At 35.7% G+C, this 26849-nt stretch overlaps 1 protein-coding gene across 43 annotated transcripts in view; it reads left to right on the top strand.

The window, feature by feature from the left end:
- RIMS2 (regulating synaptic membrane exocytosis 2) overlaps window positions 1–26849 on the top strand; it is a 445153-nt gene that overhangs the window by 103026 nt on the left and 315278 nt on the right. For all 43 annotated transcript variants that reach the window (XM_071421429.1, XM_071421423.1, XM_071421444.1 and 40 more), the window contains one exon: window positions 10085–10392. In XM_071421429.1, coding sequence (XP_071277530.1) covers window positions 10085–10392 — 308 coding nt within the window. The remainder of the gene's footprint in view (window positions 1–10084; window positions 10393–26849) is intronic.

The raw sequence follows: 26849 nt of genomic DNA, 5'->3' as shown, positions 1-26849 counted from the left end.
TGGAAGAACATGAAGGACTTATTATTATTAAAGTATGACTCCTTTGGACTGTCAGTTCACACACACAGAATATGTACGTGAAGAGTTCTATCATGATATATTTAGCTTTTCCTGCCAGAGGGAATGATACAATAGAATTATAAAGCAGGAAGTGGTCATTAAACTGTAGATACAATTATCTGAGAGAATTTGAAATAGAACTAAATTTAGGGAAGGTGATAATTCTCACTAATAATGCTTTCAAAGCCTGCTAATTTATACTAGCAGAGAAGGGGAAGCATTCACCAATCTGCCACTGCTGAAGTAGCAGAAGAACTTGCATATGTGGAATTTATAGCTATTTTAAAGTAAAAAGTAATTATGGAAGTGCATAATTGATATAGAAGCATAGTGTAGTTTATTGAAATGAAGTAGAAGTATAGACAGTTAACTGTATTTGCTTCCTAACAAAGGGGACTATTTGACATTGGATTAAACAAAAAAGAAAAAGAAAGCTTTATTTCATTGTTCTTTTTGTCCTTTTGTTAAATACAATTGTTCTCTCCAGCATACTGATAGGCAGATATACCTGACTAAGGTGTCACTAAGTCTGTTGCTTTTTTACCCGTAGTCTATTCTATTTTGAAATTCATGAAACAAGCATACTGACATACATATAATTTTTTTAAGTGTTAGATTTTCTTGCTGTTCTGTCAGGGTTAGCAATGGCTGGATCTATTGCAGGCATAAGATGTGCAGCTGTTGTAGCATGCAGCTTGGCGTAGGTTTCCAGGCTGGACAGAACAGCACTGAGAATGGTGCAGGGAGGTGATTGTCCCACCATACCATGAGCTGGTGTGACCTCACTGAGTGCTGGGTGCAGTTTGGGGTACCACACTGTACAAAGGACATCAGACTGTTAGAGTGAGTCCAGGGGAAGGAGTTTAAATTGGTGAAAATTCTCAAGGGCAAGACTTAAGGGTAGTGGCTGAGGTCACTCGGCTTGTCCTGGCTGGAGAAGGCAGAAGGGTGCCCTCATTGCAATCTATGGCTTCCTCACAGGCACAGGGAGGTGGACTGGGGAGCTTCAGATGGGACATTAGGAAAAGGCTGTCCAACCAGAGCAAGGGTTTTCAGTGGAACAGTCCCCCCCAGAGACCTGGACATGGCACCAAGCCTCTTCCAGGAGCATCTGGGTAATGCCCACAGTGATACGGGTCGGTTGTAGGCAGTCCTTTGAGGAGCAGGGAATTGGAGTCTATGCTCTTTATGGATCCCTTCCAACTCAGCATATTCTATGATTTTAAATGTTTTACATTTTGTCTGAGAGCTATGCTGCTGTGACTACATTGTTAGAGCTCAGGCAGCAAGTTCATGTGAAGTTGAAGAATGTTTATGTGGGATTCAATACAGCAGTAACTACATGATAAGCATCTCAATTTTTCTATTACCATTATGTTACACTTCATTAGAGCTGGATCTTTCATTTTTCTCAGACAATTTCAGTAATGAATGATGACACAGATGATGCAAATGGTGTAATTCTGTTCATTTCAGTTTAGTGCCATCTGCATACAGACCCCAGGCTTATTGTGGTCCTGTCACATTTCCTCCCTTTTGGTCCCTTGTTGATGTTGATATTGTGTCTTCTATTTATAAATAACTCGTGAACACTTAGTGCATTCATCTTCAGACAGTTTACACATGTTAATTAACGAATATGCTCAGCACCTCTGGGCTGTAGATAATTTGTTATTTTTATTAGCTGATCTCTTAATGAAGCTGTGACATTATTACAGATTTTTTGAACACAAAGAGGCATAAATAACATCTAATTGAGAATTGTAGGAAACAAAAGTCTCAGAATGAAATCATTTTATGATACTTCAATATTATTTAACATTGCCTTTGAGAGCAAAACTCTTTGTAAAATAAAACAACTTGGAGATGTCATTTGGATTGTTTCCTATGTCCCAAATTTGGTGGAAAACAAGAATTTAGTATAATGATAGCTCATAATAATTAATTTTTATTAAAAACTTAATAAAATATTGTAATGATATTTTATTTAAAAAAACCTTAATATTTTCAGACATTCAATATTTGTGTAAAAGCTGTTAATAGGATTCACTTTGCTAGAAAAATTTTGAAAAATAGTAATTCTAATGCCTATTTTTATTTCCTTATTGCAATCATAATTGCCTATTTGTATTTTTTACCAAAAAAAATTTGCCTTTTCTCCATCACAAATTTCTAATCCTAATTTCTAATGGGCAAAGTTGCTCTGACAACAGTCTTTACAGAGATAATTATTTTTTGAGGCATTAAGGGAACAAATAGGCAAAAACAATTGGACTGAGGAGTTAAGTAACTTGTTTTTGTGCAGGGATGGCTAAGGGGTAGTGTAAAAGAACTAACTTCTTTGCAGAAGCTTAAATTATAGAAGACCAACAGAAATAACTGGTTAAACTGAAACTATGAGAATTAATTGAATAAAAGAAAAAGAGGGGAAAGCTGTAATCAACATCCTACATGAGTTCCTCAAGCCTTAGCACTGGGGAAGACCTTTAATGTTGTCACTAGTGGCTTTGGCATAGAGAACAAGAAAGCTGTAATTAAATACATTACAAGAAGTTGGATACTTATCAGCACAGGAGAGCAATGGGATACTGCACATTAGAGAACCAGATGACCTTCTGAACTCCCATAGTGAAAATGAATGCAAGAAAACACCACTAAGTGTAAAATCAGGAATTTAAGGACTAATAAGGTTTTCTTCTCTGAACTACAGGCCAGGGACTCCTGTGTGGCTCAGTCTTGATCAACAGTCCTGAATTCTGCTTTCCATAGCAGGGTAACTGAGTCCAAGCTGCTTATTAGGAGCAGTTTTTGCTCCATGCTGTTCTCCTACACTGTGTGCTGGCATTGTCTGGGAGATGCTGGTTAGCAAAGGTGTGACTGTGCCAGGAAGCATGAGAATTAGCAGGAATCCTGGGCCAGCACCTGGCCTGAGACAGGGTTATGTCTTCCTAGTATAGGTGTAGTCTCAAAGAGCAAAATCTATTTGGTCTTGAAAAATGAAAGCAGAGAGGGTGTGTGATTGGTAACTGTAAAAACATCAGGCAGCAAACGCTGAGGAGAGAAATGCCAATGGTACAAGAATTAATAGCAATAAACTAGTTTGGAACACATGAGCACTGGAAATTGAAAGGCATTCTTTCCATTGTAGCTGTAGGACTTGGGAAAGTGTTTTGACAGATTTTGGGCTCATTATTTATAGTTAATTTTAAGAAAGTTTATTATATTATGAAATTAAAAAAACTTTGAAACAGCAGGCAACTGGAAGCAATCCATGAGGTTTCTTCCTATCCAGTACACTTAATGAGCTTAAGTTTACTAACAAAAGTGCAGGAACTGTGTACTCAGGTCTGTTGTTTTTCTGAGACTGTTACAAATCTGAAAGTTTGGTAAACATGTAGCTTGGTCAACTGTATATTCTCAGTATATTAAGTAATTATTCAAATTTCCAAAATTAAAGACTTTCTTTGTGAACCATGTTGTAAACTCTGTTCACTTAGAGCAGATTTATTTCATGCCAAACCCAGTGCACTTATTTAATAAACCCTCATGGTCCTCTGGACTACTAGGTAGGTTAATGGATTCCATTTTGGAAGGAGTGCAGCAGCATTTGTTGAGACATAATACTGATCAGTTTGTGCTATGTCCAAAGCACACCCCATGTCACAACAGCCATTTTGTCACTGGAAGTCTGCACATCATTCTAGTTCTTAATGAAATCATGAAAGCTCATGAAGGAGCTAAGTATGGTAAATATGGCACTGTGTAGGAATTTTCCACTGTCTTCATTGGCATGGACTGGACAGTTTTGAGTTGTGCCTGTGCCACAATGAAAAAACCCAAATTACTGCCTTTACAGGCCTAGTCCTAGTCTAAAGTTTCTAGTCCTGCTGTGCATGTAGAGGCGTTGAAAAAAGTATGAACAAAATTACTAGCATATGTCTTAAGGATAGTAAAAGAGTGATACAAAAGAGATACACTGTCCATTAGAATAAGGTCACCATTTGTACCAAAGAATGTACCTTTTAAAAATTGTAGTCACATAATTTTCTGCTAGAAAGGTAGTGTCATGTAAATATATACTGTATCACATGCATGCACAAGATATGATATGCTTATTTCACTCTGATTTGGTTATTTACAGCCATTATAACTTTTCATACATGATGTATCCATTCACTACAAAGTCAAGAATGAATATAATCACTCCCCCAGTACAAAGAATTGTTGTAGTGCAAATACACGTATCTCTTAAAATATATGTAAAGGTGTTTGTCTCATACCAGTACTATAAACATTCTCACTTTTCTTAGCTGGTATTGGAATTCTTGTGGTATTTAATACAAATTTGAGGGATAGATATCCGTTTGTCATTACATATAAAAGACAAATAATTATTCTAGCAGTTTTGATATTCAGTCAAACTGATTATAACATGAAAGTCAGTACCATAGCACAGACTAGTGGCATAGAAAAATATTGAAAAAACAGGTAATCTTTATCAACTTTTATAAAAGTCACAAATTCAGAGATTAACTTTGCTTATGTAATGTGCTTCACTGACTAAATGTGTTAATGTAACAGAAGAAAATGTAAAGGGGACTTGTCAGTACAGTCAGAACAGTAAAATGAAATGGAAGATTTTCTGTTTCATTAAAGTTATAACCAGACTCTGCTGCTTGCAGTATAAGAGCATAAAGATTTATTCCAATAACTCCAAAATAATGATTTTGTGTCTTTAAAATACATCTTAGCAGCTGCAAAAGATGCACCTGTATTCTGGACCCAAAGCTCTAGAATTATGTCTCCATAGAGAGACCATACAGACATTGCAAAAGGCTCTGTGTTTTCCAAAAATATAAATGTTGGCTATGGATAGCACATGCTCTATATAAGTCTTCCACAGTCATAGACACTTTCATTAAAAAGCAATGTCAACCCAGAAATTTTTAAAGGAAACACCTTACAGAAAATAGCACAAATTTTCCCCCAGCAGTAGTGGAAATCAGTACTCCTGGTTGTAAGAGAGAACAAAGACTTCAGAGAGCAAAAGGGAACTACCGTGTTTTTAATACAAACATGAGACATGTTTTCATAGTGTATAGAACAAAGTAGATAAGATTTTAAGTTTTAGCTAACTTCTAGAAGTTTTCTAGTCTGATTTGAGGAAGATTGAATTCTAAGTAATAAGTAGTGTACTAAAAAGTTTTACTTCTGACAGGGACAATTAATAATGGTGTTATATTACTGAAAACTTTTGGGAGAGCTTAATGTATTATGAAAAAAACCCAAGAACCAGAAAAGCAGTTCCATCTCATTTTCTGGGGAGTGGATGTTCAAAGGAATCCTCACAGTCCTAAACCCAGGACACTCACTTATTACAGTTCCTTGGAAGCCGTTTTGCCTTTCACAAAGGCAAAATGAGGAAAGATTAGCAGAAATGGGCTAGAGGTAAAGAAGATACCATTGACCCCTACTGATACTGGGTCTGTATTCCCTGAAGATGGACAGATTTGCTACAGTAAATTGTAGTTTCCCTGACTGCACAGAGGAGGGTGACGCATGTTACTTCATGGCAGTGCTGGTTTGGCAGTGTGCATTCCACATTGGCATGTGGACTCTTTTGGGTGGTGCCCAGGGACAGGATAAGGAGCCACAGCCACAAAGTAAAGTACAAGAAGTTCCACCTCAGCATGAGGAAGAGCTTATTAACATTGAGGGTGGCAGAGCAGTGGAATGGGCTGCCCAGGAATGTGGCTCCCTTTCTGGAGACATTCCAAACCCACCTGGAAACCAAACCACACATTCCTGTGTCACCTGCTCCAGATGACCCTGCCTTGGCAGAGGGGTTGGACTGGATCATCTCCAGAGGTCCCTTCCAACCCTAATGATTCTGTGCACCTGTCATCAACATAGTGCCTAATGGAGAGATGTACTACATGCCTAAAGAAACTTCCTTAGTATAGGGTGGCTTCAAACACTGCACTGCTCCATGATGTAATGAAGTTTTGTACTGGTGACAAATTAGGAAAACAAAAAGGACTAGCAGTAATGTGTTTGTAATCATGATTAATTACCTTGATGACCCAAGCAGAGTTTTTCTACTCTTCCTTTTGTGTCCTTCTTGTTTTCAGTGCTGTAGTCTTGTTACCTTGTATAATTTTTAAAGAATTGTATCCTACATGAAATATGAGAGCCAAAAACCCAACAAAAACATATGAAATTTGCTCAAGACTACTAGCAGCAAGTGCAGCAGTCAATGTAATGCCAATATATATTAGATGCTTCTGCCAAGCAGGTGACTCTAATAGATTTGGTGAAATACTGCAAACATTGCACTACAATTTTTCACCTCAGCACACCAGTAATTCAAAGTAATGTTCTAAAGGCTGATGAGGATTTGGTGTAATTATTTCTTAGGTTGTAGTGTTAAAGCTATCAAACTCAAGCTTCTGTGTAATCAAATATACTGAGCCTTTTAATCTCATCTTCAATAAAATAAGGTTTCCATTTTCTTCTCAGGATTAGGTGTTAGACCATCAATAACTGTACTTACAGGGACAGTGAATGGTGTTTTTTAAGATAGCTGTCTTTTCACACGATCCATCTGAAAATACTAAAATGAATGTCATACTATATCCTTGTGTTGTATATTAAAAAAAAGAAATTTTTCTTTGAAAAAATGGATATAAGGGGTAATGTGAAAACGTCAGGTGTGTTTAGTGCGTTCTTTTCAACAATGAGAAGCTGATTTGAACTGAACTTGGGCAATGCCTCTTGCATGCACTAGGTGGAGTTTCAGCCTTTCCTATGGAAAAGAACATCCCAATCCAGTGCCTCTAGCACCTGAGGTTCTAGTTTTGAACTAGTACTTAGCGTTGGAGAGGAGATTTTTTCCCATATTTTCCTTTTCAAATTGGCAGTGTTCTCGTATGGAGGATTGACACCCACAAATTGCAACACTGATTTTTGTGTACAAAATGTGCTTATGACTGTTTTTAGGAGGGTGGTTAGGAGAGTTGCAAATGTGTGTAATAGATAATGTGCCTACCCTGGAGTGCAGATTTCTGATGTAAGGGGTTATTCCTTTATTATTTCAGTTTTAGAAGGCAAAATTCTATGTTTTCTCCTCCCCGGTTTGCCAAAATGCCTGTATTGAGCATGCAGTCCACTCGGCAGTGCTGCTGTCACAGTCTCAGTAACTGCTCTGGCCTGGCAGGGACAGAGCTGCTCTGCATGTGTGGGAGCTGCTGAGGCACTGGGGCAGGAGGAGAAATCCTGTCCAGGAACATGCCACTGTGCCCTCTGTGCTCTTCTGACACCATCTTACAAGTGTGTCTGGATTTAATTGAGAGGTCTGCACCATAAATTGCCAGTATTTTTTAAATTGTGAGAATGCTTCTACATGCTGCGATAAGATGGGGAAGGCAATTTTGTCCAGAGCTATTTGAGGGCTTGTAATTTTTGTGCTCACCGAAAGCACAAACATTTCTGTCTATGTTACAGTTCCCATTCTTCCCACTGTGTGTATTTGATGCTAAAATTATGTTAGGGTCAACACTATGAAATCCTGCATGTTTTGAAGTTATTTTGGAAATAAGGCTTCATCAGAAGTCTGACTTGTAATTATCATTAAATGCGCCTAGAAAAGCAGAAAAAAATCTGCAACATTCATACATCTCTGCATTTTAAATCCATGTGTTTGATTTTTTTTTTCAATCTGAAATGCTCTAAATAAACTTTTCAGGAATCAGGTTACGTCAGGAGTAGTCTTCCTGATTCTACTTTTAGAGGAGGGGATAGGAAATAATTTTAATTCAGAGGGAACTTTTTTTCTGTTGAGTACAGGAGAATAAAACTGGTCATCCTGGAGTCCATTGTTTGGGGACAAAATTATGATTGTCAGCCAAGGAAAAATTGCCCAAATGTTTTGACTGTAGTATCTAACCTTTGTGATATTTTAACATCTACTAAAAGAAGTGAAAATAGCAAATGAGAACTTCAGGGGATTTTATCTCATTGTCACTCAAGTTGTTATATATTTGTATACTTACATAATTGTATCACATCTGGTCCTTTCATTGCTCTGACACATACATGGAAAGTTTAGAACTATTTTCAGCTGTGTACAGACCTAGCAGAAATATTAAAGCCTTTTAATAGCTATTTAAAGAGGGCAAAAATACTTCTGTCTTGGGGTCTGAAATTTCACTTTGCTGCTTTCTCATGTACTTCCTAGCTTAATTAGCAAAGGTAATACAGACCTGTTCTTAAATATGTATTTGAATGATGTCCAGGCCCAAAGCATACGCATTTTTGTCCTTTGAATGTCCTCTAAGGACATCAAATGTACCTCAGAGAGCAAGCTGCTTCTTGGGCAGTCTCTCTTTTTCCCCTCAGTGCTTTGGTGGTTTGTTCTGTATTGTTGATATAAGCAGACATGAGTTCTCATAAGTGATAACAGCCCTGTAAAAAGTAAGAAGGAAGGGGCATACCACCACCATTAAATGGGCAAGTGATGCCTCCTTTTCCTGCCCCAGCCCGACAGTTTGAGAATGAGGCAGTTGTTGACTTTAGTTTGAGTCTGACCCTTGCACCCAAATAACCTTCTACATGAAGCTCTCATTGAAAGATTTTATGTGAGACTTGACTAGAGAGCCCAAATTATCTATTAGATAACAGCCTGGAGAATGAAAGCAAGATACAGATTGTAACTTCTGAAATCTTTTCTGGAGGACTGAGCTAGATTTATGGTGGAGGTAGAGACTACATCTTCCATGTGATTCCATGGAGCTGGCTACATTTAAAAGAGTGATGAATGTTGATGTAAGCCTTTGCACGTCCTAAACTCCAAACCATTGAAAAAAACCACCAGCTCTCTGTAGGATTAGGACTGGAGACATTGAAGGCTGAGCATAGACATTCAAGGAATATATAGTAAAACTGGTACAATTTTGTCTGTGAACTTAAACAAAAATATATAAAGGGAAGAGAAAGAAAAAGAAAAGAAAGCTAAGGATTAAGAAAAATGAAGATTAAAGAGCGAAGGAGGAAACTTGCAGTAAATTAATACTGTCTACAATCCAAATTTTAGGGTAACACAGTAATCAGTTTGAATGTGTTCATGGCTGGTGTGTTGTATTTGTTTCACTGCATTCTGATTTATTCTCATATAACATAATAACTGTCTGTTATTATGAAATTAACTTATCACAGATAATTTGTGTTGATTTCCTGAACTGCCAGGACTAGGGTGATCAGATACAAAAGCTTTGCAAAGAAGTACATTTTTGAATATTAAAAAAAATCTCATTACTACATGCAGGATCAAATGACTGGGAAGCTGTAATGCTTATATAATTTAGTAAGCATATAGTGCAAGCTAAATTGTGGGTGAGAAGTGGAGAAAAACACCACCTTATCCATTGTGTTATTCTAGTTATAAAACAGCTTTAAGTTAAAATTGCTATGGAATTGAAGTTACATCTTGAAGTCAGCATCTTCAAGTAGGCATTGGCTATAGAACACCATGGAAGAAAATTAGCAGAGCATTTTGGAGAATTATAAAATGACTTGTTTGCAACAGCAGATGACTTTTTCTAATATTCCTTCCTTAGTGAGAGAATTAAAATGGATTAAAATTTCAATGATTTTTTAATTCATTTTTTCTGCCATCCTCAAATTATAGTGTTAGTTTTCAAAGCTTACATTTATTACCATTGGAACCTCAGTATTAGAACCTTTTCATTTCTATTGCTACTATCTGTTGCTTTTCCTTGCACTACCAATAATGAAAAAAAAAGACTAAAAGTATTTTTGTTTGTATTTTTTTTGAAAACCAGTTACTCCAAGGTTGTACAGACATACTTTATTATATTGTAGCTAAGATATTGTAATTTTAATAGAATTAAAGCTGTAGTCTTTCTACCTTTGGAAATGGTAACAGTCAGTTGATGTGTGCTTGCTGGAAATGTTGCATACAGTGTTCACAAGCTAACGGATTTTGCATTTAAATGTGTCTGCACAGGTAATGTGGGTCTGTAACTTGTGCCGAAAACAACAGGAAATCCTCACGAAATCGGGAGCCTGGTTCTATAACAGCGGCTCACACGCGCCGCAGCCGCCGGACCAGGAAGGAGTGAGAGCTCTGAGGAATGAGGAAGCACCTCAAGAGAAAAAAGCAAAACTGCAGGAGCATCCGCAGTACCAGGGACCACCAGGTGACATATCCACACAAGCTTTGGACAAAAACAGATCTCAAGGGCTCACAAGACAAGACTCAGTTAAGAATGGTTCAACAGTAAAGCATCCAGTAACAAGTGACACATCAGACAGGTAAGAAAATATTTAATGATTATCCTGGTAAGATCTGATGAATTTATGCTACAAAATTGATTTTATCTTTTATAATTTTGTCTTGTTTTTATTCTGTAGCCTATAAAATACATACTGGGCATTTTGAAGCAGCACTGAGAAGCCTTTTGTTGGTTTCAGATGGTCATAGCCAGTGTGTGCTCTTCATTCCTTCTCACTCAAAAAATGTGGGACATGACAGTTGCAGTGTGACAGAGTTTGTCCATGTGCTTGCAACTTGGTCAAATTACAGTAATTGTGCTGTGCAGAATGTCACCATATTTCTTTTGTGGTCACTATAGCAAATCCAAAATAGGACTCAAAAAGGCAGATTAATGGAAGACAGCATCTGTTCAGACTCCTGAATTAAGACATCTGATTGTACTTGCAGTACATAGTATTGAGGATGGTGAAATCCTTGTGTAATGACCTGAGTCTTTTCATGGTTTCTGAGTTTCTTGCTGTTAGCTACTGTCATTAGTATAAATATTTTTTTTCTTCCCTGATTTAAATTGGTGTTACTTGTGTTGTTTGAAACTGTAACTCTTAGTGCTAATGTAGTAAGAGTTGGTTTAGTCAGAGACTGGAACAAGAACTTCCCTCTCTTTTTCTTAATGTGATTATTCCAAGAGGCACCAGAAAACTCTCAATCTCAGTGGCTGGGTTTTACGGGAACACAAAAATAAAAATGGTTTCATTGAATAGGTTTAATTTTTTCCTAAACCACACTGCTATAGAACTTTAAATATGGTGGGAAGGGAAAGATGAGAGTGCGGTTGCTCAGGTGTTTCCATGGAAATGATATCCTCATGCGCGTGTAAGAGACCTCCAACTGCCTCGGAATCTGGCAGCCAGAGCAGTATAATCTGGCAGCTTTTCTCTGCTGCCCAGAAATGACCTCATTACAACATTTATTCTGTGAGCCTGAAAGAAATTAGACAGATATAGTATCTTTTCCATTTAGTATAAGGGAAATAGTTTTCGTTTTTCTTTACGTCTTGTATTCCCCCGTATTTTATTTCTTATTTTTGGTCTTACATGAGAGCAAATTGAATGTAATGAATTTAACCTTTTTTGTTTAATGTCTTCTGCCTATTGCTGTTTGCTCTGATTTCGGCTGTTGGGTTCAGTACTTAGTTGTCCTAAGTGCTCCTCAGTTAGATGTATAGTGTCTGAAAATCACAACTGGCACCCTAATCTGACATTAGAGAGCAGGAGAGACAGACTGATTCTCTTGTGGCTCATTTTTTCCCACTAATTTTGCCAGGAAATTGGTATCATAGATAAAAAGATAATAAAAAAAAATTCCAAACACTTGTTAGCAGCAGAAATTTAACTCTGAAAGTGGTTTTGTATTATATGCATGCAGAAATATGGAGGTAGAGAGTGATATATGAATAAATGTATAATTGAGATATGCAATATGTATCTACCCTAAATAGAGTTAAATGATAAACATGGACAGTATAAAGTAATACTTTCCAACAGGATGAATGTAGGGTTTGTGCCTGAAATCAGAACTGTTTTGCTGATTGTGATTACTTCTACTTGATATATTATTTAAGTTCAGATAGTTTTTTCAGTCATTAGCCTATTCATATTTTATTTGGATAATAATACTGATGTTCCCTAATTAACATATACAAATATGCTTAGAATATGATATATATTATATGCTACTGAAGGATAGAGGGTCTTCTGAATAATTTTATTCCCTAATGTTCCTCACATATACTTTTTTTCTGGTTCTAATGGAAGGTCTAAAAGATTCCTCTGTGATGCCCATTCAAATGGGCTTTTAGATGAGAATATCAACAGTTCTGAGAAAGACTATCCCAGAGTTCAACTAGGTATCTGCAGAAATTTAGCCACTAACTAGTATGTTAGACTATTTATCTACATGAAGGAATTCTTTGAGAAAAACTTGGCCATTCAAAATGTCCAAAATAATAATGAAATAAACAAAAAAGTCTCAAGTATTTAGAAGTGGTTGTTGCTTGCCTTGCATAATCACAATAATGGATGTATGTAAATAGAAACAAAAGTAGAAAGTGAGAACTGTATTTTCTGTCTTATTTTTCATCAGAAGGACATTAGTTTTGACACAAAAAATAATTTCAAAAAGTTAAAACCAATAACCACTTGTGAAAAGAAAGGTATTGCTAAGACTTTATACATTTGGGTTATGATTTGACTAGAAAGGTAAAATATATTCTTTTTGTCAAATTTTTTTACCTCTTTTTCTAGCTTCCATGGGTGTTGCAGCAATCGTTGCTTAGAAGTTCTTTAATCAAGTATCATATATCTTATCTTGGTCATCTGGAAACATGTTGGTCACAGAGTAAAGGGCAACATTCACTCCTTTAATCTCAAGGTCATCAATGTCCTTTCTGTCTCACTCCTCACCGTGTCTTTTCTCATTGTGCTTTTTTGTTTTTCCATACTTGAATAGTACTCACCATATTTTTTTTCCTGCTCTCTTTACTAGTATTATTCTTCATTAAAATTTTATTGTTTCAACCATTAGACTACTATTCTGTTTCCTTGATGTAAGCAACAGTCCCATTTGCAATTGATAGATCCCAGCCTGTTTAGACAGATAGATAGGTACTTGTTTATAGATCTTCTCTGACTGATCTATATTTTTTGCCTGAAGAAGACTAGAATGAATGATTTTGGATTACACATCCTCCAAAACACGTTTCTTATATTGGATCCATAACAGAAAAAAGCAAAATGTAAAAAAATTATGTTCAGAAGTAAGTTGTACTTAACAAGAGCAGAACAGTTTTTCATTACATTTTTTTTTAGTTCATATAATAGAATCATAGCATGACTTAGACTGCAACTTTAAAATCATCTAGACCCCCCCCACCTGCCACTGCTCAAAGCCCATCCAGCCTGGCCTTGAACATTTCCAGAGATGGGGCCATCCACAGCTTTTCTGGATAACCAGTTCCTGTGTGGCACTACCCTCACAGTAAAGATTTTATTCCATATATCTAGCCTAAATCTACCCTCTTTCAGTTTAAATTCTTTACCACAGTATTTACAATCTGGCCCATGGTGCTTTTACTGCTTTTTATGTAGTAAACCTGTGGGTAGGGCAGGGCCAGTAGGCACACGTGTATGATTCACTAAATGGTCATGGTGTATTTGACATTGTTTGAGGTGAGACCAATGGAATTTGTCCCACATGGAGCTTTTGTGCTAAGCACAGTTGAACTGTGCTCATATGTAGTGGTTTTCACAGACTTAAACTTGTGTGCAGGTTGTATGAATGCTGATACAGTGTAACACCAGATTCCCTGAAAACTGCAAAATGACGCGAATCCAAGAAATGTGAAATATTATTTTAAGCAATCCATAGATTCAGAAGGTCTATTCTGAGGTCTGCTGAGCACAGATGGTAGATTTGTAGCCGCAGTTCTTTGATTTGCAGATTCACGTTAATTCTGAGATTAGGCAAAGGGGTCTGATTTTATTTTATTTTCATTAAGATCTTTCACGTAGTCTATTGTTTCCAAGATCTACACTACTCATCATACAATATGTGTTTTATTTCTTGAAGAAAAATAATTTGAACAGACATAATCTCTTTTTTTTCAGTCATTCTGCAGGAGGCAATCAGCTTGTGAAATGGTTGTTTTCTTCATTCCTAGCCCATGTTTAAAATGTCCTATTAAAATGGGTACAACACCCTAAAATTAAAATCTGGGAAACAAGGAACCTATGAAGCTTTTTTTCTTTGTCATTCTCTTTGCCTGAATTGTTAGATCTTTATGCGGTGTTGCCATACTTAGCTTTTAAAATAATTATTTTTTTTCTCTCAGTAGGATCCATTGAAAAGCCATTTCAGTAATTTTCCACATATGAACTCAGTGTTTTAAACTGTAAATATTTTGTGGCATTCCAGAAGTATTGCTTCACAAACCTTTATTCTGTACATATGCATAGCTCTCTAAAAGTAGTAAACGACTCATGCATCTTCCCAAAGCAAGGTTACAATGACACAGCTATTAATATATATCTGAAGCAGTTCAGGTAGATGTGGATTTTTGAGGGTTTTAAAAAATTATTATTATTTTCCCTAATCTGTATTTTAGGAATCCAAAATGTTCTTCAAAATTTTAAAATTATGACTTTAATTTTACAATATATATTTTTCAGGCATTATATTAATGGAAGAAAAACTTCCTCAAGGATATTTTTCATGAAATTCAATGAAAAAAAGAAAGTGAAAATATTGTGAAATGTTCATTTTAATGTGTTATAAGTCAATTTATTCCTGCTACATCTATCAGAGGTTGAGCCTTGTCACAAAGAGAGAATTGGTTCTTGGTATAGGAAAAGATCATGATCTGTAAGCTCATGATCTGAAGGAAGACTAATAAATAAAGCTGCCTGAACCCTTTTCAGATTAACTGTAAGGATATGAGATTAAATCATAAAAACCAGAACAAAAACAACAAATTGAGAGAGTGAGCAGCTGCAGAGTTGCACAACAGCAGTATTTATTTTCCAGGCCAGCAGACACAGTAAAGATATATCCTACTTCCCTCTCCCCTGTTTTCTCCTTTCAGTGATACATATGTATTTGGGGGTTTATTATATTCTATCAACCCTCTTACTTCAGAAAAAAAAGGGGGTTTTTAGGGTGGTTTCCACACACTATATAGGAGGCTTGGAGGATGTATTTTATTCTGAGTGAGAAATGCAAACAAGAGTCTACTAGGGTCTGAAGGATTTGTGCATGTATTCTTTATGAAATGTATACATGTGCTTCCCACATATAAAGGCTTTATTCTGTTGTGTCACCAAATAGCAGTAGCATTGAAAGTGGTTTCCTGTGTCCCTTCGCTTCCATTCTTGGGAGGAATGCCAGTATGAGCTGGCAGCATAGGATCTGTCTTTTGGGACTGCAGTTGGGGATGTCAGGGTGTGAATAGAGAGGAAAAGAGACCAAAACAAGAGAGAAAAAGAAGGAGAGAGGAAAAAAGCAGGCATAAGTGAGACAAGAAACATGAAAGAGCAGCATGAATTTGAAAATGAAAATGTGTGTCCATCTGTTTCATGTTTATATCTTTTAAAAATGATTCTTCTTTAATTGCTGGATCATGAACAATGGACACTGAGAATAGCACTGATGGTAGTTTATTGCAACTTAAAATATGACAGTGTAACATTAAAGTCAGTCAATTATACTTATTTTTGAAAAGCTGAAAACTGCCCATTTCTTGAGATTATCACTATTTTTCTGCGGCAACACTTATGACATGTCCCTGTAGTGCAACCTCTGGTTTTGATTGTTTCTATTTCTGAGTACCTGAGTTGATAGATTTCTAGGCCAGATGTGTCAAAACCCCTTTACTTGGACCCGTGGAGACTAAGCATATTTGAAAGCAAAGTATTTTCCCTGATTCTCAAATAAAATAGAGGTATTTTAAATTTTTTAACCTATTTCTTTTAGCTGCTGACATATTTAAATACAGTGAGAAATATTAAAATAGTTATGTAGAGAAAGTATTTAAATTGTGTTGGCATTCAAGAGTCAGACTGATAAAGCTGTGTGCAGATTTGTTCATGCTCAGACAACAGTGTCTCTAAACCTTTTAGAATTCTTCATGTAAGGCATAAAAAATTTGATTTTTTTTAGACATTTTAACTACCACAGTAGCAAAACCCCACAATTGTTGATAAGTATAATTATATTCTTTCACTTAATTAATTAGTCTAATACTCTATACAAGAAATTTGCAGGTTGAGTTTAAAATTGAATCAGTATTCTTTTCCATGCATGACTGCAAAGGCCTCACAATGACTTTCCCTGGCTCTAGAACAGGATGCAAAGGTCTTTAGAGGTACTCTACAGTATTTTTAACATATTGACTAAATATTTAGGTTTTACAGAATTGGAACTCATCTGAATAAGGTTTTATTTTCATCTTCCTACTCCCAATCCAGCATTTTTTACCACTTTAGTAGTCCTTAGAGCTGTAAAGTAAAATGTCAATCTGGAAACTACTCTCAGTAGTTTTGCTTTTGTTTCTTGTGCTTTCATTTCATTGTATGCTTTCTATGATTCTTGAGATAATAGTTTAGAACAAATAAATTAGGTTTTTCTTCACAGAACTGCTCTTCTAATTATTTAATTCATCTACACATAGGATTATAGGTGTGGATCAGCATTTCATGGCTGTTCCAGTTTTTAGGTAGAAACTGAAGTTAAGTTTATCTGCAGTCTCAATCCCACATGACATTAAAAAATAATTTAATAATAACTATGGCCAGAGGAAGCAATTGAAATCTGTGGGAAGAGAGCCAGAGAAAGTACAGTATTTAATTATTGAGAAATACCACCTTGGGTCTAAGGAAGTCAGAAATCCTTTAGTGCATGTATTTGTGAAATATAGAAAGTCAGAAATCCTTTAGTGCAGAAATTTTAATTAAATAATTAGACACTTACGACAAGGATTAAGCTACACCCACACATGAAGATGAGTAAGGATTTTGATATTCTTTGTAAGGCAAGGTCTCTGTAAGGAGTTCCTGAAGGATATTTACATTGTCCATTAACAGTCCAGACTACCCACAGTGGGTACACTTTGTTTCTACCTGTCATTATTAGGTTGCAGCAGGTTGTAGCATATTCATTCTGTTCTAACTTCTGAAAAAGAGGTGTAGCTTTTTCTCTCCATTACCTTTGCAGAATTGTCTGTTTTTTGAGAAATGAAACTCCTTGTACAGTTCTTTGTCTCCTAATATTGGTTCTGTGTATCTCCTGCTCACATGGGCAGTGTCATCTCTGACACAATGTTCAGGACCTGCAGCCACACTGTGACATCTGTGGCGTTTGTCTGAGCTGTGCATTGCTTCCCTTCCTCCCCTGTTATTTTCTCTAACTGATTATGATTTATTAAAATATACCTTTTATGATTATTTTAAGCAGAACCTTTATCTAGCTGTAGAACCTATACTGAGTAGCATTGGGCCTTCGACCAATGGCAGCTACAATTTTGGATCCTTTTTGTTTGAGAAAGATAATCTGTTTGTAAAAGAGAGAAAGAGAAAAGAAAAATTCTAGAACTGTGAGATGGCATGCAAATGGTCTGGTGCAAATGGACTGGTGCAATTTCTTTGGCTTTTTCTTTGTGTCTCTAGAAGTCACAAATGATAAAGAAATCACTTCTTTAGTGTAATTTAGTTGTCACTTATCTTTTAGATGGTAAGATTAAAAATTTTAGTACCTGTCAATCTATTTTATTAAGTCAGATTTGAGGAAAAAATGTAACAATAATGAATGTAATAGGACCAGGGTGACCATATTTTCATAAATCAAAGTTACATTATTAAGCAATACGATTTTCTTTGTACCTTTTCTTTAGCACGATTATTCAATTTCTTTTTCTGCCCTGCTTCAAGACATATCCTTTCATCCCTTTGCCTACTCTGGAATGTCCTTATAGAATTATTTATTTAGTTAGTTATTTTATTAACTTATTTTTTTGTGTATCGCTATCTCTTTTCCACCAGTGTGAGAAACAAAACCAAACTCTGGCTAGACATTGAAAGTGGTTTCAAAGATATACCCATGATCTTTTTTCACCCTAAAGACAGACATTCTTTAACTCTCTAAGCCACTTCTTTTACTTTCTCCATGACGTAGTTCACTTCTTTTTCTCACTTCACAACCAATAATTCTGAAACCATTCCCAAGTGTCCTTCCAGTTTTGTGGTGAACTAATTGGATACTTCTCTCCAAAGCTTTGAGAAATCATAATTTTGTACCTTTCAGAAAAAACAGAGCTATCCATTCTTTACTAACAAGAATAAGACAGCCACAGACCTTTTAAGGGAATGGTTGCAGCAAAGTAGTGCAGTACAATGTCATTTCCAGTTAAGTAGGAAATGCAGGTGACCTGAAGTCAGTGACTCTTAAAGTGGTGCTCTAAAATCCAATGTAATATCTGTATATGATATGCAGTGGGTTGTGTATACGTGCAACTTGTTCTGACTTCCTGCACTATGCAGCTCTGTTCCCTGTAACCGTGCCCTGATGTTTTTAGAAAATGACTTCAGCAAGTGCCCGGTTCTGCAGCACTGAGCTTCCTGAAAATGCTATTAGGGACCTCAGAAAGTCTATCATCTTCATAGAATATCAAGAGGTTAAGTTGCTCCAAACACAGCTTTCTGGATTTCTGCTCTGCTGTTTTGTCAGCTGGTATTATCTGCTTGAATTGGCCCCCAGATGTAATTTATCTGCCGAAGCAAGTTTCCATTATGCAGTATGTAATAGGACGAGCCATGAACTTTGCTGCAGAAACCCCATTTTCTTTGTAAAAAGAAAATGGCAAGAAGAAGAGTTCTTATGGTAAGGTTGTGATAGAAAGAAATGCATTTTGGCTGCAAGAAGTTACATTTGTAATGACTTTGTGAAAATATTGGACTTTAAATGAGTTCTTGATGATCACCTAAAAAAATTTTACAAATACCTAGCAAGGCCAAGGAGATTAAAGCAAAAAACATCTGATTTGCTTTATAATGCCAAATAAATTGCTAAGCTTCAGAAGGACATTTCATTCTAAAGTTCCAAATCAGTGCACAAACCCGATTTTTTTTGAAGAGGTAGATTAATTTTAATTGAATCTTTTTGAATCTGGCATGAGGTGCTGGGCTGACAAAAAATGACCTGCTTGAGTTGCATCTTTGTGCTGCAGTTAGAACTGTGAAAAATATTTAAGCTAGAAGAGGAGTCAAAATTAGTTCAACAATGTCAACCCTTTTATAATATAAGAATATAAGAAATTTGACAACTCAAAGATTAGTTCAGTAATTCCACCTCCTCACTAGGATGAGATAATTGTATTTTATTCCTAAAATGGTCATGTAGTGATTAATCTTCCTGTACCATTTATTAGCAAGGTCTAGAACAAAAACATATTCTTGAAAGGAACCAAATTTAACTTGGATATGCATTTCATATAAAACAATGCAGAATTTGGGTGTGTCTTGTGTCTCAAGTACGTGCAATGAAGACTGAAGAACTGACTCTCATTTTAAAAATATACATCAATATCTGAAGCAAGAAATTTGATCTTCTGAATAAAGTAAAATTGAAGTCAAGTATAATTTAATTTCTACTCAGCAGATTTTTTAATGCAGACATTCTTTCCAAAATTAGAATGTCACTTCTAAAGACCCTGAGAACCAGAGTAAGAAGGAAAAGAGGAAGATATGTCACTTGAATAATGGAAAAGATAGGAATATTTTGTAGATGGAACTCAAACTCTCGAGCTTTGGATATTAAGTACAGTATTTATAGTGTCTCAACTTTTAAAAAAAATTGTTTTCAATGGTGATAAACTGCATTGCAGTAATGATTGATGCACTAACATAGATCTGGATAATTTTCACCTACTTTACTTTACTTCTCCTTCAGGTGATTAAGAGCATATATAAGAATGTTAGTATCCTTTTGGCAGATGTTCCCAAAAGCTGTCAGTTGTTTTCAGTGTTAAGCTTGGCAAAGCCAACCAAACCAGGAGATTTCATTCAAGACAAGGATTTGAAATTTCATTCTCTATGTGGCATACAGATATTTCTTTCAGAAGCACTTTTTTTTTTTTCTGTCTGAAAATGAGATTTATTTAGGAATTTATTCTGTGGTATGTCATCAAGTATCATGAAACCTTACAGTTACAACAATCAATTATGAAATTAACCCCTACTCCCTTCCCAAGTGGCCAATAATGCCTTTATTCCACTAAAATAGAACTTCTGTATTAAATGGAAATCTTTCCAAAGTAAAATATTTATACAGCCTTAATGCTTATAAAATCCAGGCTCCATGACACTGTCAAAGGAATTGAATTCCAGAAGTGTGTGATCATCAGGAAAATATTCTTCTGGTATTCCAATCAGCTGAATATAGGAGCAACCCAGGAGACCATAAATCTCATAATGACATGAAAGGAAGATAAATTAGTCTCTTTGAACTTATCCCCAAGATATGGAAGGCTCAAATTTTTAACCAGTGGACTGAGCAGCAAAAATTAATACACAATCCAGTTCATAGATGTGTTTTCATAGCCTCTGTTATGCTAAATGAAAAGACTGATTTTAATATTATTGTTATTTGGAACAATGATGTATCTTTTAGTTTGCACATATATTAGTCTTTGTTTCCATCACAGATCACCTGGACACATTGACACCCAACACAAGTTTGGACCTTTAAGGACCAAATCAGTCATCTGAAAATAGAGATATGGTAATAAATCTCAAGATATTTTCCAAGTGAAAAAAGTAATTTCTAAAATTAATTAAACTCCCAGATTCATTGTGAATGAGAAATCATTTCTGCAATGTATAACCATGGATTTCAGGATCAATGCAATTGTTATTTTCTTTACATAACAAGGAACTTTATGATCAGCTTGCTCACCAAAAAAGCGCTTGTGTAAAGGATGTCGTAACTGTGGTAACCGTGTCTTTCATGAAGAAAACATTATCTCTTCATCTGAATGTATATATTGGAATCATTTCTGTTGGGGGCATTTACGTAATTGATAATCATTTTTGGACTGTTGTAGGATTTGTTTTTTGCTGACTGATTGCTTAAATTTCTATAACTTGGAGAATAATGGGTATAAGTACAGACTGCCTGTGAGCACTGAAGAAATTAACTTGCACCTTAAATACTTCATCCTGAAATGGAGAGGAAAGACAGGTGTCTGCAAACTGTTAGTGAGTGTCTTTTCAGATCCTGTTTCTAGTATTTTACATTATTAATCATGCATAATACTTTTTTAGTAGTGTTTAAATCAACTTTTGTGGTTTTGAAAGGTGAAAAATGATCAGTTTTTATAAAAGTGAGGAACAGAAATCTCTTCTGTAGCAGATGAAGTTTTCAGTGCACTGTTTCAAAAATCAATCAAATCTCGGTTCTAGGCCAGCAGTTCTTGTCTAGTGAGACACATCTTATTGGTGAACCATCCAGAACTGCAAATGAGGCATAAAGCAGGATTCATGTACTATTATGAGGTGCAAGAAAATATCAATTGATTGTAAGTCAGCTGAAGGTAAAACTGGTTGAAATATACTATTCTAAACCACATTTTCTACAAGGTGCAGCATCTACTGAATATTGAGCTTTTGCATCCTTGAGTATTACACAGACTTCTCTACTTCTTCAACCAGTATATTGAAAATTGGGTGTTCCTGTTGGAAAAGGAGCTATTGCTTTAGTGAGGGGAATGAGGTCTCACTTAGATCTTTTCTAACTCTGATTCTTTCACCTTAATAGTATCCCTTCAATACTTTTAGAAATATTATTTATATATTGTATACTACATGTATGGACAAATGTATACATTCACACTAAAAAGTTAGGATGCTTAGCCATTTCAGTAAACTATCAGAACTCTGGGAAAGCAGAGAACTGATTATGGAACCATAATTTGATCCAGAGTTTCAAGAAATTTATTTTGTGGAGATGTATTTCTCCTATAGGAAGCTGGTCAGCCCTGCAGAAATGAAAAAAAAAATTAGTAACATTTATGAGTTATTTTAGTACAAAGTAGAATCACGCTCTTGCAGATTGAAGAAGTGATTTGTATACGTTTATTAGAAAAACAGGTTAGCTTTCTTGTTTATCAAATGCAATTTCTGCCTCAGTAGCTCTTTATATAAATTATGTCTTAGGTCAGGATAAAAAAAAACCCATTTCCCTAGATTTGAAGGCTTCTTTTTTATATATGACATCTGCCATCAATAGGAGTTTTGCTAGAAACCATGAAGATCCCTAAAACATCTGTGTTATATGTGGGGAAAATGCATGAGTTGGAAAAAGGGAGAGAATGCACACACCTGTATTTTTTTTGGTGTCAGAACACAGCCAAGGCAGGAACTGGAAAGTGTTCTCAGATCTAGCAATAGAAATGAAACCAAAAATAAAGTAATTAGATAAGCACAAGAACACTTCATTAAATCTGTTTTTGGGTGCTCATGCAGTTTTGGGTCACATGATTTTTCCCCCCTACATGTTCCTCTTTCTTTCTATTAATCATACAGGAAGGAAAAGGTGTCTAACTTTCCAAATTGCACTCCTTAGTCATCTACATTAAGGTGGGATGAATCTGGGTGTCTTTGTTTTTAAGGTCAAACAATCTAAATTCAACTTCTGAATTTGCCTAAAATCAGTAACACCTTCATTTTTAAGCATAGACTTCCCTAAGCAAGGAATACTTAGAAAAGCCCAGAACTGGCAAATGAGGTAGAAGGCAGCACTGGAATTTTATTGCAGACCAAGCAAGCTGTATATATTGTGTAATATTCAGAAGAAAAAAAGATATGAGAAATAATTAAAATTATACATTTTATGTAATTATTTGCAAGTATTCTATGCCTTGTCATATTTAAATAATACTTCCCATATTGCCTTTCAGCTAATGTATTAAAGATAATTCCACAGAGAGGTTTGAGAAGCCGTAATTTATACTGAGCTAAGGAAATTAAACAATAAGTCAAAGTTACTCATGTTAGAGATGTCTTAAAAATAATTATACTGGGAGGTATACCCAGTTGTGAGGCATATTTACTTATTCATTTCAAGAATTAGTACTGTTGTGGTGTGGTCTATCATAATAAATAACAATAGGTTTTCAAATTATGATTTTCCTATATCCTTTGTCTAATTTGTTTGGTTTTTTTTCCCGTCTTACTCATCCTCAAATGCGCAATGTGTGTGTGGTCAGTGCCAGCTTTTGTATGTGTCCATACCAGCCCTAACAGTAGGATTTCCCAAGTGAGCATATGGCACATTTCCTAGTATCTGTGTAAGGAACAAAGTTAGACCTACCATTGTGTTATCTGAGTTTTAAAAAATGTAGAGTTATTTTGTCAGTTAAAGTATTTATTGTAAGTCGTCTGACATTTAACTTTCGCAAGTCTTTATTTTATCATTTTGCAGGTTTAAAATTTTATTTAAAAAAACTGATTAAAATACAAAATATCAGCTTCCAAGTATTTTATTTGTAGAATATATTCTTTCCTAAGCAGTAAGTATGCAGGCAAAAGATGATGTTTAACATGTTGGCCACTTTCTAGGAAGTTTTAAAGGTGTCCTGATCAGTGGATCATGATTATTTCTTTCATTTACTTAGACCATGATGAGATGCAGGGAAATGAGTTGTGTCCTCACAGAACTCAGCACACCTAATAAAGGACAGTTGGCACTTTTCTACTTAGGGAGTCCAAAGCTGCCCTGGAATTTACCGTCAAGACTTAGCTTTTTGGGCTGGTGTACTTTGTACTCCTTGACTTCCTTGAGAATCTATAGATGTCCAGGTTAGTTTTGCTTTTATTAAAAAGTAGACAGTTGTTTACCTTTTTTCTCTGTGTGTCGAAGACATAAGTACTGAGAATTTTCAGAGATGGGAATATCCAGATACCTGTAAAGGCGCTAAAGGTAAACTGACAGCTTACTTTATCCTCAAAGTAAGTAGGTTAATGAGAGCATCCTCCTTACCATTTTGGGTGTTGTTGTACTTGCTGGGTGAGTTCGTGACTGAGGAGCAGAGCACAGGCTGCTTCCGCTGGCACTAGAGCAGCTCCAGTATCTGGGAACGTGCTAGAGGCACAGTGTTGAACTGTGCTTTTGGGCCTTAATCCAAAGGCTGTTGGCATGCAGTGTTATCCCTGATCTCACTGGAATTAGGCTACTTAACACTTGATGCTACAAGGAATGTATTTCAACAGACTTTGGAATGGCAAAGTTCTAGTATCCTGCACAGCAAGTAAGACAAGGGCTTGGGGTCCACACTTCCTGTGTGGACTACTGACATTATTCTTACCTGCAACCTTAATCATATCACTTAAGCTTCATATCTTAAAGCATTTAATAGAGAATATGCTTACAAGGTTTGTAATAATTAACTCTTTTTTGATGCTTATTCTAAGAATAAATTATTGTTATTTCATTGTTCGATATTAATGTTGGTGGAACAGGAGATAAACTTTTGTGAGTTCTTTCTGCATGGGATGCCTCTAATAGAAAATCTGATAGAAAATGAAGAAGGGGGAGTTAAATACACCTGGGAGGCAGTTCCATGAGCTCCAGAATCAGTACAGCCTATAGTGGAATATCGTGTTTTTTCATCCTAATTCTTCTGTGTTATGGTGGAGGACCACAATAACTTAAGCAACTTTTCCTATCACTTTTGATAATTTTGCCTAAGTTCAGGTGGCAGTGTTGTGGCTATTTGCTGACCATGCTCTGACTGTCTTTCTGCTGTAAAAGTCAATGAGTAATGGTTCTCAGTTCTACCCACTCTTCCTCCATGCGCACTGACTTGGGTCTTTGTCCTCCTGTGATGACACAAATTTTCACAGAGATTGCTGGAATTTAACTATATAAATACTTATGCCCTATGAAATTACCCAGTCACCTCAAGCATATTAGTCATGATGATAGATGGTAGTATGGAGGAAAAAAGGGATAAACAGACTGTCCAGATTTCTAAATCTCATCTATTGGCCCAAACAGTGTAACTTACACTAAAGGAAGAGTATAGATTAATTTAAATGGCTACATGGGAGAATTATGAATAGGGATACTGAGAAGAAGTAAATAGAGTGCCTCAAAAAAGAAATAAAGAAATGTGAAGATGCTGAGAATAAAACAGAAGAAAAAACCCCAATATGTTATGGTGTGAGATGAGGATGAATTTACTTTCTTTTACATTACTATACTTTAGTAGTGGATATTTTCTGTAACGAGCTTTGCTCTCTTAGCTGGAATTTCAGTATCTTCCATTGTAGATCTGTGACCTGACTACCAAGGATTAAAATCAGTATCACTTTTCCATTCTTGATTAATGTTTAACTCAGTGAATTAAATAGTTCTTTCAATATTTAATTATTTTACGGGAGAGAGAACAGTGTCAACAGCAAAGACAAATTCCCTTAGGAATAACCAGGGGCATGTTGATAAAAAACTTTGTGGGCATATTTTAGGAAGCCAGTAGAGAAACCTGGGACTCAGTTTTCCATGCTTTCTAACACTGTTCTAACGGCCCAGCTACCTGTAATAAGAAGAATGGTGCATTTTGAATGACTGCTCAGGCACCAGCAGAACAAGAAGATTCATTTTTACAGGTCTTGGACAGAGACTGATGCTTCCCTGTAGCCTGGATTTAGGTACTTTTATCCTTTTGGGTTTGAGGCTTTATTAGTGTCCCTTTCTTTATTATTTCCTATAGTAAGTGTTCAGAATACTCACTTCTATGAGTGCTGTTATGTGTTTAAATTTCTTGTTATGGATTTTGCATTAGATAAACTTCTCTTGTGAAACTGAACCTTTGAACATTGACGTGATGAAATACAAATGGGTGTGTGCTTTATTCCAAAAGAAAGTCTGTTTGCATTTCACTTGCAGTAGTGAAGTGAAATGCCCATCCTTGAATGGAATTTCCAATTGTCCTTAAAATCATGTCCCACCTGGGAGCATCAGTTTGCTGACCCAAAAGGACTAGTCTTATAAACAGTGATAATACAACACTATTTAATGTCCAAGGCCGCTGTTGTTAACTTACCTCTTTGAAAAGAATTTGTTCAGAGATTTATTCTTCTCAAAATGGATGTCAGTCAAAATTTTTTGATCATGAGTAGTTAACTAAGTGCTTTGATAAGGGCATATTGGAGAGCGATGGTGGTGTTTATAAATTCAGGTACTTATGTGCGATTAATTACAAAGTTTTATGTAGTATCAAGATGGAAAAAACAGTAGACATTAGACTTTCTGTACATTTCAAAAATCCCACTTTTATCCCCAAACTCCAAGTGACTTAGCTCTACAATTTTCTTCTGCATTTCCATCAAACTATACTTACATACTATCCTGTAGATTAAAATGGAATTGAATCCAAAATTGTTCTTGATAGTATCTTTTATCATAGAAAAATCTTTGTCCTATAAGCTGTAATGTGTAGCTTTAATAAGTTTGTATGACTCTACCTTGTTTAAACTACAACGTCCTGTGAAATCTTTTTTGTATGCCTATAATAAGAAGTGATGCATGTAAGTAATGTTGGAGATAACATATTTATATATATTGTCAACTTTCTTGTATAATAGATTTACATTTCTGAAATCTAGAATCAATTCAAGGAAGTTTAATCTTATGTTTGAAATAGAAATATTTCATATAAATTTGAAAACCTCATATTTGGGAGATTTCTAGTTAACTTTTCATCTTAAAAGCTTGTATCTGGTGCACCTTTATTAAGATTCAGTTTGGCTACAGAGAAATGTATCTGTATGGACCTCAATGTAGCTTGGCTTAATGGATCCAATGATGCTTTCTCAGGCTTGTCTTTTCATTTTGAAATAGGCTGTCAACCATGTCAGGTAGTTGTTCAGACTATCTAGTACTCATTTTG

This window comes from Agelaius tricolor, unplaced genomic scaffold, assembly GCF_023055355.1.
Source record: "Agelaius tricolor isolate 1412-34295 unplaced genomic scaffold, bAgeTri1.0.p SCAF_2, whole genome shotgun sequence".
Classification (NCBI taxonomy): Eukaryota; Metazoa; Chordata; class Aves; order Passeriformes; family Icteridae; genus Agelaius; species Agelaius tricolor.
Note: the sequence above shows the minus strand (reverse complement) of the source record. Positions and strands in the feature narration are given on the sequence as shown.